Consider the following 18,242-nt stretch of genomic DNA (forward strand, 5'->3'; position numbering starts at 1 on the left):
TATAGTTCTCTATTATAGAAATAAAAAGTTTCCAAGCTTTAAAACAAATCATAGTGGTAAAGAGCAGAATTTTCCACTTTGGCTCCTCATCTCTGGAAATACCCTCATGGACACATCCAGTGTTTGCTTTTCTTAATATCATTTGCTTCTTATTTGAACCATGCAATCAAGTTTAAACATCACAAATGCCTTCAGAAGATTATGCTACCCTAGGAAGTTGTGTTGCCGTTCAAACTGGTAAAGCTGGTTGATGCTCTCAGCCATAGTCTTGCAACTATGAGGTGCACAGCTCTCTTGAGTTGGTCTTCTATGGACCTATTAGTACAAGAAGCACATAACGTTTGGTGATGGAATAGGCTGAGAGCAGATTTCCCAGAGTGGAAACATAAGCTCCTGTCACCAGCAAACTGAGTGGGCAGCTCCCTTTCTCTGGGACCCCCTCTTTTCCTCACTATAATGAAGATAATGGCACCTGGATGCTGGCCCTGAAACAAGGATTAAGAAAATTAGCGCATATGAAGCACTTGGAACAGTGCCTGACCTAGTAAATGAGCAATTAATTTCAGTTATCATCAATAAGCACAAAAGAATTGTTCGTGTAGTTGAAAGCTCATTCATTTCTAAGATGAATTTTTGAAAATGTTACAATCACTTCATTCTTCATGTTCCCTTTGCAAGCTTTTCCTGAAAACCCATTATGGGTTAGACATTTGCACCAGACACTGGGGAAAAACTATCAAAGTTGCATGAATATAAACGACCTGCCCTCGAATGATGTGTGATCTGTTGGAGAAGAAGGAAGAACTTGAAGTGGAAAGTGGTGCTAATGCGTGCTTGTCAAGGCAGTGGCAGGCACAATGTGAACCTGGTGTGGGAAGTCCTTCTGTAAACATGTTGCTTTTATTTGTTAATGAATAAAGAAGCCACTTTGGCCTGTGATAGGGCAGAATAGAGCTAGGCGGGAAAACTAAGCTGAATGCTGGGAGAAAGTAGGTAGAGTCATTGAGAAGGCATGTGTTGGAAGGAGGCCGCCTGTTGGTTCCCGGTTGCTCAGCCTCAAAAAACCCATACAAAAACTATATCATTTAAATCACTGTTTGGCTCATTAGCTCTAGCTTCTTATTGGCTAACACTTATATCTTATTAACCCATTTCTTGTAATCTGTGTATCGCCACATGGCTGTGGCTTACTGGCTAAAGTTTCAGTGTCTGTCTCCTGTGGCAGCTCCATGACTTCTCCCTGACTCCACCTCCTTTCTCCCAGCATTCAGTCTAGTTTTTCCCACCTAGCTTTGTTCCCCTATAGCTCTGCTATAGACCCAAGTCAGTTCCTTTATTAACCAATGATATTCACAGCATACAGAGGATAATCTCACATCAGCCATGTAGCCACCCACAGGAGACAGATGCCTCTACCAGAGCCCATTGGAACCTTGCTGGTAAGCTGCAGCCATGTGGCAAAACACAGATTAATCGAAATGGGTTAAAGATATAAGAGTTAGCCAGAAATGTGCTTAAGCTATTGGCCAAACAGTATTACAATTAATACAAGTAATGTGATTACTTCAGGGGTCTGAGCAGCCTGGAATGAATGAGCAGCCTCCAGCAACATGTACCTACCAGGACTGGGGAAGCAGGACGCTCAGAGGCTGTGGAGAAGAATGGAAGGAAACTTCTCAACCTGATTATCTTAAGTGACAGAAATATTTAACTGAATGTGGTGGTTTGAATAATAATAAAGCCATCCACAATCTTTGGCATTTGAATAATTGGTTCTTGTTAGTGACACTGGTTAGGTTTAGTAGGTGTGGCCTTGCTGGAGGAGGGAAGGCACTGGAAGTAGGCTTTGAGAGTGTGAAGACTTGTGCCATTTCTAGTTCACACATTTTGCTGCCTATTTTTGGTTCAAAATGTGAACCTTCAGGTTCTCCTCCAGCCATTATGTCTATGGCCGCTGGCTCTACTCTCTCGTCGTGGACACTAGCTCCCTGGGACAAGAGCCCATATAGACTCTTGCTTCTATAAGTTGCCTTTGTCATTGCGTTTTATTACAGCAGTAGGAAAACCTGACATTTTGGTATCTTTCATATGACCATGGATATCAAATGTGTTCTTTCAAACATTACCTGGCGTCAAGGCTTCTAGTCGAGAATCATGGTCCTTACACTTAAAGCCTTTATGCGATGACATTGTAGCAGTATCAAGAGATGACTTCCTAGGAATCTGAAGTGGTGCCCACAATCATAACTAAATAAATGAAATTAAAAGTCAGAAAAAGGAAGGGAACTAATATGCCGGCTTTACTGTAAAAGAACCTGAACATGCTTCATTGCCCTTTATAGGCTAATCAACAAACGTGGCGTGGGCAGCACACTCGTTTTTTAATGTTAAGGTCCTGGTGATTGAACGAAGGGATCATGCATGCTAAGTAATTGTGCTCTCTAGAGCAATATGTGAAAGCTATATACTTTCCTTGGATACTCACACTCTTCATTAGAGATGCCAGTGAGTGTGGAGGCTACGAGGCCATATTTCCAGGAGCTCACTCAAGCATGCACAAAGCTTTTTGCTCAAAAACGAACTCCTGCTGCTGAAATATTTTTTTTAAGAGATTGGCTTTATTTATTTATTTTTTGGAGGGGATTAACATTAGCAGTTATTTTCAAATGCCGGGGGTATTGCTTGCATTTCTAAGTGCGGTGTTAGCAGTCTGCCGTGGGCAGGGAAATTGGGGTGCCTATTTAGTAGGGTTCTAGTTAAGGTTAAAAGAAGATGATATCATGTCACCTGAAGAAGTGGAAACATTAACATATAAATCTGTGAGAGTGTTCAGGGCATGGGCTGAGGTGATCTGTTATCGGGCTGCTTGTTCATTTCCCGGTTCTCAGCTCTCGGTTGGAGTTGACACCTTGGTAGGTAAACGCTGGAACTTGCAGGGGTGATTTGGAGCAGGAGGTACTCGTCTGTCTCCCTTGTCACACTTTCTCCTGCTTACATCACAGCTGCTACAGGCCTTTGTCTTTTAGCCGTCACACTGAACTCACTGTACATGGCCAGCAGCTTCTCTACCTCTTGATTTGGTTCAGCTGAGTTACTACTGACATTTTTTTTTTCCATCACATAAACCCAGTTCAAATGATAGATTCTGAGAAGCTTTATTGCAATGAGTACCCTTTTCCATACAGAGTTATTTGCATTTCTGGACTATCATAACACTTTTAATCCTACAGCGCAGTCTATGCAATGAGTTTAATCCTACGTTCCCATCTTCTTGGTTTTTCTACAGGTATTAAGGGATCAGTCAAAGGACACCGTCCAGTAGATTTGAATTGCTAACTGATGATTGAACAATTTTATTTTTTACAATCAATCTGGATTAACAGTTGAGGTCATGACAGTATTTAATATTGTTTTACATTTTAAATTTTATTTTATTTCATTTGTGTGTGTGTGTGTGTGTGTGTATGTGTGTTTGTAGGTCCTCTTCTTTCTCTCTGTTTATCTGGGTGCCATATTCTGGTCACTGGGCCTGGCAAAAGACACTTTTACCCTCTGAGATATCATGTTGATTCCTAAAATTATTATTTTTGTAAATGATTAATTTATGCCCTTTTACTCAAGCCTTTTTACATTTATCACTTCAGCACCCATTATATAACTAAAGCTTTTATAATGCTTGCATTTGTATCACAATAACAATTATATCTGGATGCACATTTCCATGCTATAGCCTTAGCTGAGGAGAGGGCTAGCTGCGTGGGTGTGGGAACTCAGGCGCATAGCAGAAGGTGGTTAATAGAATAGTTGCTACAAGCTACAGATTTCATCCAAGAAGTAGGCATAAAGAGGATTTTACTAGCCAAACAGTCGTTCCACTGGGAAGAATACTTCCCTCCCTTTCAGGAATTGGTATTGACTGACAGTAATTCTGCATTTTCATCAGTGGGATCTTCACTGGGTGGTCCACAGGGCGTGATGTATTGTGGGGACATCACAACCCTCCTTTGGGGTGTGTCAGGTCTGGGAAATGGCTCAGTGGGAGGTTGCTGGGGTTAGTGGTCTGGTGTAAACCTGGAACTGGTTCCCTTTTTTGTTGAAGAGAGCCTCTGTGGAAGAGGCTCCAGGAAAGAGGTAGGCACTGTGGCAAACAGACTGACATCCGTGTAAAGTCTGCAAACTAGCGTTGCTTCCTGTTTCAGATTTCCACTCTCCTCAGCAAGGTCCGATGTCCTGGTAGCGCGGTCAGCAATTTGGAGAAAAGTGGGGAAGGATGGGTGGAAGAGTAAGGACACTTGTTAGTTCCCTGTATGTGCTGTAGCTCTCGAACGGTTCCTAGGGACCCTGAGTCTTTATCAAGATAGCTACGAAGTGGCTGTCTGCATTACCAAGTTCTGTAGCTGACTCCTCTGCCCTCTACCCAAGCATGGCGGGAACATACCTCTTTTTAAGTTGTTACTTGTTTAAAAGCGTATTAATAGATTAAAAATAAGATATTTTGAATTAAAATTCATGTTAATTTAATGTTTAATTCATGCTTATTGAGCATCGTAGTAATTATAGCCCTTAAGACAAAGGTTGCATAGGCATAGGCAGACCCAATTCAAATGGGCTAAAATGTAGACCAATGGGAAAGACACAAATGGAAACATGTCCAGTGCCATAACGCAAGGCATAGCATTCGAGAGGTAGCATAAAATCACATTTAATGTATGAGTTTGGTAGCAAACAAGATAATTTTCAGCTGGGCAGAATCAGAGATGGCTTTATTAGAGCGTGGCTGCCCTGTCAAGTGACATCGATTTCGCTGTTTTCCAGATGGCAGGTTGGTTTTGGATGCCCTGTGCGTGCAGACGTCCACAGTGTTTTAATTAGGCACTCTGGGTATTTACATCTCTGAGGGGGAAGAACTCTTTTGTGTTCCCAAGGTTCAAGACATAGGAGAGCACAAGGATTCCTTACTATTTTAGAGCAATATGCTCTTTCACAAATCATGCACCCTCTTTAAGAGACCAGCTTCTTGTGTTCAAGGTCTCAGAACATTTGGGGAGGGGTCTGAAGAGGTTTGGTTTTGGTCGCAATCAGGAAGTTTGATGATGTTTATTTGTTTGCAGAGTTTGGGTATCCTAGGGCTTTTCGAGATGAGACCAGGGACTTGGAGGACCGTGGCCAGAGTTATCAAGCTGATGAGGACCAGTGAGAACAGCAAAAGTAGAGAGGACCTGGCTATCATGGATTTGGAAGCCTTTAGAAGAGTGGACACATTATCAGGAATAGAAAACTGTGGGGAGATGTGGAAACCAAGACTACAGTGATGGAAAGAAAGAGTGTTCTCAAACTACGGGAGAAATGACATCTGCTAAAAAGCAATCAGGAACCATGCTGACGGTACAGGTGCACCAGGATGGCGCTCTGAACTGGGGCGGTAGGCACATCAGTGAAAAGAAGTAGTAGAATTTAGTATATATTTTGAAAGTACCTTTGAAAGACGTTTTAATTTCATACACTAATGTAAAAATAAAGTGCAAGAATGACATCGTTTTTGTTGTTGTTGTTTTCTTGGCTTGAAAAGCAGAATGAGTGAGAAACTAGCTTCAGGCATAATGAAGATGAAAAACGGCTTGGGAAGTCATCTACTTTTGGACAGGACCTGCTTCGTGAGATGTGGCTTTGGATGATGAAACCAGTATGTGACACTAGGGTTAAGTGAAGAGGAGGAAAGCTGTGAATTATGGCCCTCTTTTTATATGGAACCATGCTGCCCTGAGGCTACAGACACTGCTTCGGTTCTGGTGCCTTACAGAGCTAACCTCTGCACAGGTCAGTGCTGGGTGGGATGCGTGAAGAGCCCCACCCTCAAGCGCAGCACAAGGCTAGGGAAATGATTTCTCTGTGATGAAGTACAGGCTAGATTCTTAGTTTCTGTTCTTGAGTATGTGGAGATAACTGAGAATACTATGTATTATGTTCTGTCTTCACGGGGGCATCAACGTATCCTAAAGGTGCCAAAGGAACAACCTTGCAATGTCTCTAAGAGCTACACTTAAAAGAGTTAAAGGAGCAACTTTAAAAAGCTCTCCCAGCTATCTTTATTTGTTTGAAGGGCATACCAAGGCCATCATGCCTAGCTCAGATTCAGAATAAATCACTCCCACCTGCCATGGCCAGCATTAACTGCTGTCTAACCATTTCTCTTGAAGTGATTTTTTTTTCTGTTGGAATTTTTGAAGGAATTTTCTGTTATTGTTATTTTTTTCCCCAGCTTCGAATTCCAGGATGTGCACACTAGGGGAGCTGCAGAAGAAACTCTTAGGGACACACAGGAATGCCACAAAAGAACACCTGACACTTGCCTGGCTTTTTCTCTTTTCTTTCACCACTCTAAGATTCGGCTAGTGGTACGTAAAGGGTCTGGACTTTATAGAGAAACAGCTCACGTGTTGAAGGATGAATGCGGGGAGCATTATAATGGATTTGTTTAATCTGCTATGTTATATATAGCCTTATCCTTATTTCTATAAGTTAAGAATGGCTTCATATACTTTACAGCATTCACTTGATTTGATAAAACTTTTTTTTTTTTTAAAATAAACTAGGCGGATGCACATCAGCTTCTGGTGACTGTCGGAGCTGCGGTGTCCGTCCGCACCATCCTTTGTGTGTCTCTTTCCTCTCTTCCACTTGGGTGTTGGCAGTTCCTCTTCCTCTTTCCATGTCTCTCATTACTTCACACTTCTTCAGAAGAGGTCAGAATTTACAGTTCCAACTGCCCCTTGAAGACTCTGCAGGTGAAGTGAAGACCCTGAACAAGCTTTTTGGGGATGGAGGAGGGAAATTTACCTGTGATTTCAATGAAACTGGGAAACAATGCTTCCTTCAGATTTGACGTGGTTAGCCATCATATTAAGGAAACAGACTTTTCTGTTATTCTGTTATTGGGTTTTTTTCCCCCACAGAAGACAGCAGTCGAAAGGATGCACCTTGGTGCTGTTTAACTGCATCGCCATCTGCACAAGCTCCTTTAAAAACATATTTTGTCATATCTCATAGAGATTTATTAGCAATACACTGCATTACTTGGCATTGTCTATAAATTTTGTGTCCCTTTAAGGATTTATGAGCTAGGCTTCTGATTATATTAATTTCCATGAAAACCCTTAGAGTGGGATACTATATAGACGTGTGCAGTGCAGTTTTGACAGGTGAAGACCCAAACAGCACTGATCTACAATCACATTTCCACAACGTGGTAAGTTCCCCAGGCCTGCAAGGATTATTTTAAAACCGTGTTTGCTGCCGGCCACTCTGCTACCAAAAATAAACCGGTCTGAGGGAATTAAGGGTGAGAGGACATTCCTGGAAGCTGTTTCATCTGAGGCCATTTGTGACAAAGCATTCTTGATTTTTTTTTCTTTTTTTGCAACTTCATTCACATCATACTGATATATGATGTCAAAAGATCCAGGCCTTTTCTCTCTTCCTCTTTTGTAAAAGGCAAATATACTTCATACTGCCAAATGTGTAACTGAAAAACTTACTTAAGCTGGTGTTTTGTCTCAACCATTTTGAAATCTGTTAACTGAAGTTAGAGACACCCAACAAGCCACAATCTACAGAACTATTTTTAAGAGAATGAAGAGAGGATTGGGTGTGAATTCAGCCACCACACCCCTCCCTACACACACACACACGCGCTCTGGTGCCCGAGCCCCTGCCCCGAAAGCTGAAGTCAGTCTCAACATTCTTTTAACAGGCAGGTGACCTTGAGCTATGTGGTGGTTTGCCAGCTGACCCTGGGTCTTCAGCTATGAAGTTAGCCAAAATGAATGTCTCCGGGGCCAGTTGCGTGTGTCAAAGTCATTAAAGTGCCAGGGCCATGAAAAGTCACAGTTGATTTGCATAGGTACCCTTTGGGGTATAAATCCAATGACTTCAGAATTCAGACGGCAAGATTTGAAATACACTCTGCCAGCGCACAGGAGCGCAGATTTCTGTCTAGTATCCTGCAGGAAGGCGCGCGGGGGCGTGGGGGGGGGGATGTTCACAAAGGAACCAGGCCTGAGAAGTTAGAAAAACTGGACTCACATAGAGTCAAATAGAGGTTCAAGGTTGTAGCCCCTTCTCCTGGGAAGGAGGCAGCATCATCACTTAAAGGATGAAGGAGACCCATTGGGGCATTGCTACAGGATGTGACCCTCCAACCTCTGAGACATCTGGAAAATTTACAAACCAAAGGTGCATACTGCAGGGGACATGGCACTGAAGGATTCAAAGGGGAAAATTAAACAGTGGGATGACAACGGTTCCAGAGACTTCTGTTTGGAGGATTTTAGGATGCAGAGTCCTCTGAAGGGGAAAGGATCGCGATCCCCAAATAACAGTGGATCAACCCCCAGGAGTCCTATCCCGCGTGCCTCTGTTCAGTGGGTCCTTGCACTACAGGGTTACCTGCCTCTCCCTCATCCCCACTCCCACGCGCGTCTCCTCTTGACTCATCGCGCCCTCATCCGGCCGGTGTCACAGAAATCCCCCCAGACCCACCCAGCAACGGTTTTTGGATCAGCAGCTTCCGACCCCTCCCCCTTTCACTAGCTCACGGGAGCCGCAGTGCCTCGCGCTTCTAAGAGGGGCAATCCGCCCCGGAATCGACATGAGAGGCCAGGGGCGGGGTTGGTGGAAGCAGTCCAGGGATCCCCCAGTTCCAGCCTGGTCCTTTCTGCACCCCACACAACCCTCTCACGCACGACTCGCACCCTCCTCCCCAGTCCCGCGCCTGTTCCCTCCCAGCCTCCCTGCGCATCTCCGCGCTCCCTCCCTCCCCCCACCCACCCTTCGCGCGCCTGGCACGCGCAGCCGAACTCTACGCCGCCTCCATCAGAGCCAAGCCGGCGGCTCAGCCGAACAGCCGCTTCTGCCGCCGCCGCGCTGGTCCTCCGTGTCCCCTCCCGGTTCCTCCCTCCCAGTCCCGGCGCCCTGGTCCTCCTTGCTGCCCTCCTTCCTCCTCCCTCTCCGGCCTCCCCTAGCTCTCTCTCTCTGGCTGCAGTCCTTGTCCGGCCCGCCACCGGGCGGGCAGGAGGGCGGAGGCGGCTCCACCATGAGCGAGGAGGGCAGCAATCGGTGTAGCCGGGTGGACCATCGGGAAGCCCAGCCGCCCCTGCCCCCGCCGCCTCCGCCTCCGCCACCGGGAGAGCCGACCCTGGTCCCCACCTCCCAACGCTACCGGCCGCCTCTGCCGGCTCCTCCGGAGCGCACCGCAGGGTCGGGCGAGCCGCCGCTAGAGGTGGCCCCGCGGCGTGCGGATGAGCGGCTGCCACCGTCTCTGTTGCCCCGCGAGCAGGAGGTGTCAGCGGCCGGCGACTCTTGTGAAGGTCGGAGGCGCCTTCCTGAAGTGGCAGTCCCCGAGAAAACGGCGGAGAAAGGCAGCCCGGGGGAGCCCGAGGCCGGCGCGTGTGGGGAGGGCGAGCGGCGCGGCACGGGAGACCAGCCCGAAACACGCTCCGTGTGCAGCAGCCGCAGCAGTAGCAGCGGCGGCTGTGGCGACCAACGTTCGGGGCATCATCACCAGCACCATCAGCCCATTTGCAAGATCTGCTTTCAAGGCGCTGAGCAGGTAAGGCCAGAGGGACCCCAGGTCTGCAGGCTGTTAGCCTTTTCAGCACCGCGGACAGCGCACGCCTCTTAGCAGCTTCTAATACTCCAGTCCTCTTTCTATGAAGGCAGATAAAGTGTCCTGGTGGCTGGAGAATAAAGAAGTAAATTAAACCTACACTTTTTCCCTCTACTTGATTTTGCAGTCGATTACGCTTCAGGTGCTATAATGGTAACATCATTAAGCGTTCCTTGTGAATTACTCAAAGTATTTTAGTTTGTAAGTAGAATCAAATCTATAGGATGCAAAAGCAAAGTCTGTTTTTTTTTTATTATGTATCCAGATGGCATAGTCTTAGACTACAAACGAGGGGAGCATGGGGGGAGTAAGCCATGCTACAATACCAAATTATTAATTATTTGCAACTATTAATTATTTTTTGCAAATTATCACTTGCAAAAAATTACTGCAAATTATTAAAAGAAAGGCCAATTGATGTACTTGATGCATTGCTAGAAACACATTTCGAAAATTATAAACACCATGAGAGGCACATGCGAACTTTCATGAGAATCGTCAAACAGGGAAAAAGGATAATGCATTGCCCTTCCAAAGTGTGTGAAAACACCGGGTTTGATGTCTTTAAGAGTAAGGAAGTTGCATAAGAATATGCAGGCTTTCAGAAATATAGTGTTCCGTCCAAGTCAATATTTATGATGCTGCATTTAGAAAAAGTAAAAGCATAATGCTACTGTGAGCTGCTTTCTGCCATGCATTTCTTCTTCAGCGATGATTAAGAATAACTGCAGAGGAAATGCATCTGACCATCCACTTAAAAGTTATTAAAGAGATTTAATAGTAGAGCTTTCTCCCAAGGGTATTGGGGGCTATGTCTTGCAGACATTCTGTATGTCAGTGGAACATTGATGTCATGACTCTAAGCACTATCTCGGAAATAGTTTTCTAAGACTTTAGTATCATTCCCATCAGACATATAAAAATTTAATTTGGTTTTCTGGGATAGAGCTTGATGCTCGTACCCATCTGGGCAAACCATTTAGAAGGGAAAGAAAGGGAGCTTAGGGTTTTTAAGCGGAGGCAGGAACAGGACTTTTCACAGTGAGCTGTTTTCTTTCCAGGGCGAGTTGCTGAATCCCTGCCGCTGTGACGGGTCTGTGCGGTACACACATCAGCTGTGTCTTCTGAAGTGGATCAGCGAGAGGGGCTCCTGGACCTGCGAGCTGTGCTGCTACAGGTACCACGTCACAGCCATTAAGATGAAGCAACCTTGCCAGGTAGACACGGCGCTTGCTTTTCCAGGCGTGCTCTTGTTAACACGGGTGCACTTGACTTTTATTTTTGCTTAAGCAATTCCCTTGATGCTACTTAGGAATATTTAATGCAAACTGAAGTAAGCCCAAGATTTAGAATTTGTAGGATGCGCTTAGAAAACACTGTGACATTCTGTCTGAGAAATGCAAAGGACATTTTAACCAAATGATTTCCTTCATAATTTGTTATTTACTAATCAACTTATAGCTAGTTCCATTTCTTAAAGAGTATGTTGGTAAAATGTCACAATCTACTTGAGTTGTTTTAGTAATTAGTGATGTTATACAGCTTATTAAGCAGACATTTTTACATTTATTTAAACTATGCCGGACTCAGTTTATGGAAAACAAATGCAAATAAAGTAGCTACTTACTAGGGCAGAAACTTAACAAGTGAACCTGTCAGTTCAACTCTTGTATTCTTCATACTTAAGCTTCTGTTTCGTATGAGTTACTTTTTCTCGTATTAATTCTTAGTGGCTTTAGTTATATAGTGCATGCAGACATGTTCCCTGCAGGAAGCTCAATAATGATGCTGAAATTGTACATAGTTTCAAACTTTTGTTTAAAATCACACAGTGACACAGTATTATAGGCATATGAATGACACCAATAGACTTCTTTCTCTTGTTCCTTTATTTTTCTTGGTGGAAATGACTCAAGTTCTTTGAATAAGTTGATGAAGTCTAAAATATAGAATATTAAGAATGATATCTTAGAGCAAAGTAGGGAAATGTGTAGCAGAGATCTGGCAGGGAAATTCAGCAGTGAGGGATTCAACAGTCATGAAAGAAGCAGTGGGTTGGTGGAGAAGGGAACATGATGGAACCTAGCGTCCCTTGTTTGTATCTAAACTACCAAATCCATTTTACATTGAGCTAAATAATATGCATGGCACTGCAGCATTTCTGAAGGAACCCAGAATGTGAATTGTTATTACACTACTCATTTAAATTTCTTAGTATTTAGTTGGCACCTTATTTATTATGCAGTGACTTTGCATCTCTGAGAGTTGCATTTAAGGCATGATTAGCAATCCTGAAATGAAAAAGGGGATATCTCCACCTCAGGCTTACAAGTTACTTGAAAAGGGGGAGCTCATCTAGTGAGAGGTATGGCCACACTGAAGTCAGTCACAGACCTGACACCTCTTCCAGAACTTCTGACTGTGCATGAGTTAATGAATCTACTTATGCTGCCCTGAAAGATAGTTGGAGCTGTGCCCAAAGGCCATGGCATGGTTGACATCATGTGTCTCCACACAAGAGGTATGACACAGGAGTCTTATCTTCAGTAGTGAGCCTAGTGAGACAATGTGTGGAGCTACAGTGGAACACTAGATATTTCAAAAACTTCAATTGAGAGATACTATATATTCATTTCATTGAGCATTAATTTTGCAGTGAATAGAAATAGGCTCTTTATGACCACTGAACAGAGATAAAAGTCTAGGGCAAATAATGCTATTTCTAGTCCTTATAATCTGAGAAGGAAAGGAATTCATGCCTTTTTGCTTCATTAAAAATACAGTATTTATTTTAACAAAAGCAATTATCCACTTTCCCTTCAAAAAATCAAAATCCCGTCAAGTTAACCAACATTACTAATGTATTTAAGGTTAGTTTCGTTGCAATACATATATGTTTGTATATCCATCTACACATACATACATTTATAGATATGATTTGTGTTGCTACCTGATTATTACACTGAGATGGAAAGTAATGTTTAGAAAGAAGTTCACACGAATGCTATGCTAGTATATTGTTGCATGAAAGAACTTTACATGACTGTACTCCATATATAAAAAGCTTGGTGCTCATTTTTTAAGGTGCTAGGGATTGAACTCTGACCCTCATACATATGAGGCAAGTGTTCTAAAACACTGAGCTGTACTCCAAATCTAAGCCTGCTACACTTACCTAACAGGAATTGATCACAAGGCCTCAAAGAATGGACTTTCAATGCCCAGGTGAAGAGATAGAGTTTGGTTCTCAGTTTGACATTTTATTGTGGATGCCCCACGACCCGAGCCTTCACTCTGACTCCTAATGTGAGGACCCTGGGAGTTGTTAGGCATCACTTCCGTGTTCCTGTGGCCTGATAGAAAGCCACCTCCTCCAGGGCAGAATCCAACAGGAAGCATCGCAGGGCTCTCCCTTCGTCTGTCTATCTCTGTCTCCTAAGAGTAGGGTCATCTCATGGCTCTGAGCAGACAGTTCACTGGATGAGAACAGAGTAGAGAATAAACAATAATAGCGAGCAGGAACATTTACTGAGCAGTTAGTTTGTGCCACTACTGTTCTAAATGCCTTACATACGTAAAAGAACTGATATTTAGTCGTTGTAACATATTAGTAATTTGAGCAATGCTGTTATCTCTACATTATGCAATGTGAAGCTGGAACACAGCCAGTCTCTCCTCAGGGTATACCTGGATTCTAACTCAATCTGGCTTCAGGGTTCATGGTCTTTACCACTGTATTGGAAAGTTCCTCTCAGTCTTCTGCTAGCGTGTCTTGATTTTTCACAATCTTTTGAAGCAGGAGCTGGTTTTAACACAGATCTCTAGGAAGGATTAGAAAATCTTTTGCTTTCTAAATTCTTAGTGATTTAAACAGCGGCTATAACTTATTATCTTGTTATTATAATCTCACAGACAAGAGTCTGTGTTTTGACTGAGGTCAGCTAGTGAGTTTTTTAACCTAAAACTATAATAAACTGTAATCCAAAGGTTTGGCCTTCTAAGAGCATCCTGGATAACTTTGCCATTTGACTTTTCTTGGTGGTAGCTGTTGATTGGGGTTCATTCTGGAGATACTCACTGACACCCCAGTTCTCCTCCCACATCTTGTGCTTCCAGCACTATCACGCCTGGTTTTGAGGAGGATGTACATGAGCATTACTAATCTATTAAACTCAACTTTGGAAGTGACATGATTTTACATCTTCTACATTCTTTGGCCTAAAGCAAATCTAGTCTGACTCTGATTCAAGAGAAGGGCAAACCGACTCCACTTCTTGGAGTCAGACATTTTTAAAAGAGAGACCATCTCTGCAGGAAAAAAATGTGTAGTGTGACCAACCTTCCCACCCTCATTTCTCTATTTGATCTTCATCAGGTCCATGTGGACCAGTAGGCATTGCTCAAACTTCCCCATTGGGAGCTCTGAGCTGAAGGAGGCTATCACTGCATGGAAGTTTGATTCACCCTTGGTGTTTTGATTTCATTAAGCCCTTTCTGGGAGTGTTTGTTGCTGTTAAGTCATCATGTCCTGGTTGTTCACGGAGAGACAGGGACAGTGATTGCCAGGAAATAGGCATGTGTGAGCAAAACATGCCACAGAGCGCCTGACACTTGAGTTTTATTCATTTATTTTTCTCATCAAGATTCAAATTCTCCCACTCGCTTGCTTTATGTTACAGTTACGCTCAGTGGTAGGACCTTGGAGAAATCGAGCAGACACATTTACACCTTAATTGTTGCATCATTAGCAATAGGCGTTAACTCAGACATTTGAGGTGATTAAAATGCATTTTGCCTTCCTCCTTACTTACAGAATCTTGTTATTAATACACCCAAGATGATACATTAATGGTATTTTAAAAGTAAAAGCTAATTCTGTTTTGAATCACATAATTATATCTGAAGATTGAGATGCATGAGTATATAAGATCACATTTACTTCCAGACCTTGGTGACATTACAAGCTGATGAGGTCACGTTGTAGCTTATGAATGCTGTCAGTGACATGAATCTTTGAGGGGATAACATTTAAGGGGTAACCATGGGTAAAACTCAGACTGCAGGGCCTCCATAAAAAATAGAAAAGCATACATACACAAGAAGTCCTAACAATATTATTGTATACATGAGTTAACTTATATTTAATAGTTTTTACCTTTATTTGCTTAGTGTTTGTGCACATTTGTGTGTGCATGTGTGTTTGTGTATTTGTGTGTGAGTGTGTGTGTGTGTGCACATATGCCATGCTATTCTTGTGGCAGTTAGAGGACAGATCCCTTGTGGCAGTTGGTTCTCTTCTTATGTTATGTAAGTTTTGATGATCAAATTTGGGTCATCGGGCTTGGTAGCAGGTGCCTTTACCCTCTGAGCCATTTCTCTAGTAATGACTTATCTTCAAAAGAAAGAGCATGACGACACCTATTCTATATATTATTTTGTACATTAGCTTCATAAATAAAAATGACATGCTAAGAATAGCTGCACTTTCTCTTTGTCTGTCATCATTATTGCTTGTCCAACCCACTAAGAGATGGGGGTTTTGGTCTCCTTTGAGAGGAGGTGCTTCTTGTTGCCTGTCTATTGTCACTAAATTGTTGCTGCCATCTTTCCATATAACCCTGTAAGTTTTATTTCTAACTAGTTAATACTAACTGTATAAACTTACAGGGTACAAAAAGATGCTTCATTGTGGAATGATTAAATATGACTAGTTGACGTATTCACCACACCAAATATTTAACAATTTTTGTGATCAGATTATCTAAAACACGGTATCTTAGCTCTTTTGAAATACAAGAGAACATTGTTGCTAACAACATGGGGAACCAGAATTTACTCTCTGTATCTAACTACAATTTCCTACCCAGTGACCGCTGTCTCCTCTTTTCCATACTCCAACCCCACCTCATCTTCTGATAATTGCCATTCTACTGGCATAAAAATCAGTATTTTGTGGATTCCATGTATAAGTGAAGTCATATGTATTTAATTTATCACCCAGTTCCAGGCTTATTCCACTTAACATGAAACCCGAAAGCATCACCCGTATGTGACAAGTGACAGAGAGTCTTTTGTTTACTTTTGATTTTTAAGGCTAAATAGTGTTCCTTTGGCTATAGACATCATATCCTGTAGGTGCGCAGATCTCCGTAACCAGGTGATTGGGAGTTCCCTTTTCTGTTTCATTTTTTTTCCATTTTTCCACACTGTTCTTCACCTATGCCTTTTAAAGGCAAAACATACCCCAGTTTTCAACTGAACCCATCACTGTGAGTCGTTTTGGAAGCACTGAGATATACTGACCTCAGTGTTGTAAGCACAGTTACAGCCCAGATATCCCTCCCCATGAGTCTGATTTACAGCCATCTTGAGTCTTCATGTATTTGGAGATCTGAGACCTGGAGAATTTTAAATGTGGTTATTTCACAGAATAGTTGTATTCAAAGTCAGAGAGCCATTGTAAATCTGTACTGTGTACTGGCCCCCATTGGCTGGATTGCAACTTCAGTGGGAAGTTAGGGAGCCTTCCAGGTTGTTGGAGGGCAATGACACAGGGAGACCAGCCAGAGAACCACAGTGAATCAGCTCAACAGGGAAATAGATGCTTCTCCCTCAACTTCTCTTCCCCCTCTGCCATTACCAGAACAGAGGAAAAGATGTGTGCTGTCTCCCTGGCTTATCTCCCTGGAAAAGGACAGACTTGCATGCTGGCCAGTCATGTTTTAAAGAAATAGCACCCTGGCCAATTTTACTCATCTTCCCTGGTGCTTCCTTAAACACTCATAATGCACTCTGGGTCACAGTTCTTCTCAGAGTGATAAGAATAACCTGAACGTTGCCCACAAAATGGTCAAGGGCATGGGGTTATTTTCCAGTTTTAAATGTTATCACCAAAATACTACAGTCCACCACAATAGGTACAAGTTAGCAGTGTTTGTATTTATCTTGTTCTAAGGTCTACATAAGCTTCTAGATCTATCTGGGAGGCATGGCTACTTTCGTAAATGGGAGATGAAGGAGATAATTTCACCTTCGCTGAACCTCATAGTTAGTATAGTGCACCAAGGGAAGTTTATGGATTATCTTTAAAATTAATTGAGATTGTGAAAATTGATTAAGAAAATGTGAGAACATGGAACCACCAGACTGGCGTGCTCTCACTAGGAAACATCCCCAGTGCTTGCTCACGATGATGTCAGTGTGTCCATGTGTGTGCAACCTTGGCTCACTATGACTTTTTATCTAGTTGTTGCCCTTGTTGACATTTTCATGGGTTCAACAGTAGACGAGGGGCAGAGACAATGCTTTTCATGCTCATGCCCAATAACAAGAAGACGATGTGCAGACATATATTTCAGATGTACATGCTGGCATAACTTGTAGGCAACTAAAAATGCCAAGATAAACAGGGAACACACCACAGGACAATTTCTTTTCTTTAGAAATTGCTTTGGTTTCATTTATTTGCTAATTCTCAAGACACATGAATCTGCATCACTAGACAAGACTGATGATTCCCTGCTGAATGAAATATGTAGATGAGCTTTGTACACTACTATAGCTGTCATATTTACTGTATGGCACTGTGTACTGTTGATCCTCCAATTTGTCCCAAAGCCAGATGGCTCTGATACAGGAGGAATGGGAGGGAAGGAGGAAGGGAGCATTTGGGGCTTCATGTGTTCTGGTGCTTTTAAAAACCTGTCTAGAGAGTGGCTGAGAGACAATGTAGATCAGATAGATGACACCTTCCAGAAATTTCTCCTTCACATGCTTCTGCTTTTCCATATTTCATAGATGTTTTAAAGTTTATCTTTCCTTTGTTTGGATAGTTTTTCTCTTCTTCGCTGTCTGTTCCTGTTCACTTACCTGCCTCTCTGAGAAAGGATCTATAATACAGATGTATGGGTGAATCTATCTCTCAACGCATGTTAGGGCAGCAGAGAATACTTGAGTAGAGGACTAAAAATGTATCTCCGACATATCTTCACTTGATGCCTGGTTATTTAAATCAGAGGACCAGAATAGGAAGTTAATTAAGCTCTGAGGAACATCATGGCCACCGTCTTAGCTGCAGACCCCGTATAGGTGAATAGACGCGATGCTATTCCAGGGAAGTTCCCCTTAGCAACACCGGAGTTAAATTCCACTTAATCACAGTGTTTCAGGAAATGGTACTCCTTTGACTTTCCCCCTCCTTTCATTTTGAAATGTAAAAAAATTGCAGTATTATATACAAAAAAACAGTTACAGAGCTGGGTCTGCTCTGTGGTGGTCAGCAGTAGTTCAAACAATCGAAGGCAAACTTGGGTGTCCCTTAGAGGATCCCAAGGACAAAGGGTTTTCAGTTTCAACATTTGCAACGTTAAGTAAAACCCTAGTGAACTTAAGTCATTTAGAAGATGGGCGCATTTCAGCTTCATAAAAGTATTACATATTGACTATCTCTAAATATTCAACCCCTTGTCCCTTCCAAGCAGTTTTCGAGGTGGTGTCTCAGACCACAGGGATGGTTTTCATATCAGCAGAAATGGAAGACAGAGCCATACAAGCCCTCAGTAGCCTTGGAGCAAACATC

General features: G+C 42.9%; 1 protein-coding gene across 1 annotated transcript in view; it reads left to right on the forward strand.

Annotated features, from left to right (window-relative positions):
• Positions 1-8,889: 8,889 nt before the first annotated feature.
• Positions 8,890-18,242, forward strand: part of Marchf11 (membrane associated ring-CH-type finger 11) — a 102,364-nt gene continuing 93,011 nt past the window's right edge. Inside the window, exons 1-2 of the mRNA XM_048457049.3 lie at positions 8,890-9,607; positions 10,726-10,881. Of these exons, the coding sequence (XP_048313006.1) occupies positions 9,092-9,607; positions 10,726-10,881 (672 nt within the window). The 5' untranslated portion in view covers positions 8,890-9,091. The remainder of the gene's footprint in view (positions 9,608-10,725; positions 10,882-18,242) is intronic.

The sequence above is a fragment of the Myodes glareolus genome, chromosome 15 (genome assembly GCF_982192425.1).
Source record: "Myodes glareolus chromosome 15, mMyoGla1.1, whole genome shotgun sequence".
NCBI lineage: Eukaryota > Metazoa > Chordata > Mammalia > Rodentia > Cricetidae > Myodes > Myodes glareolus.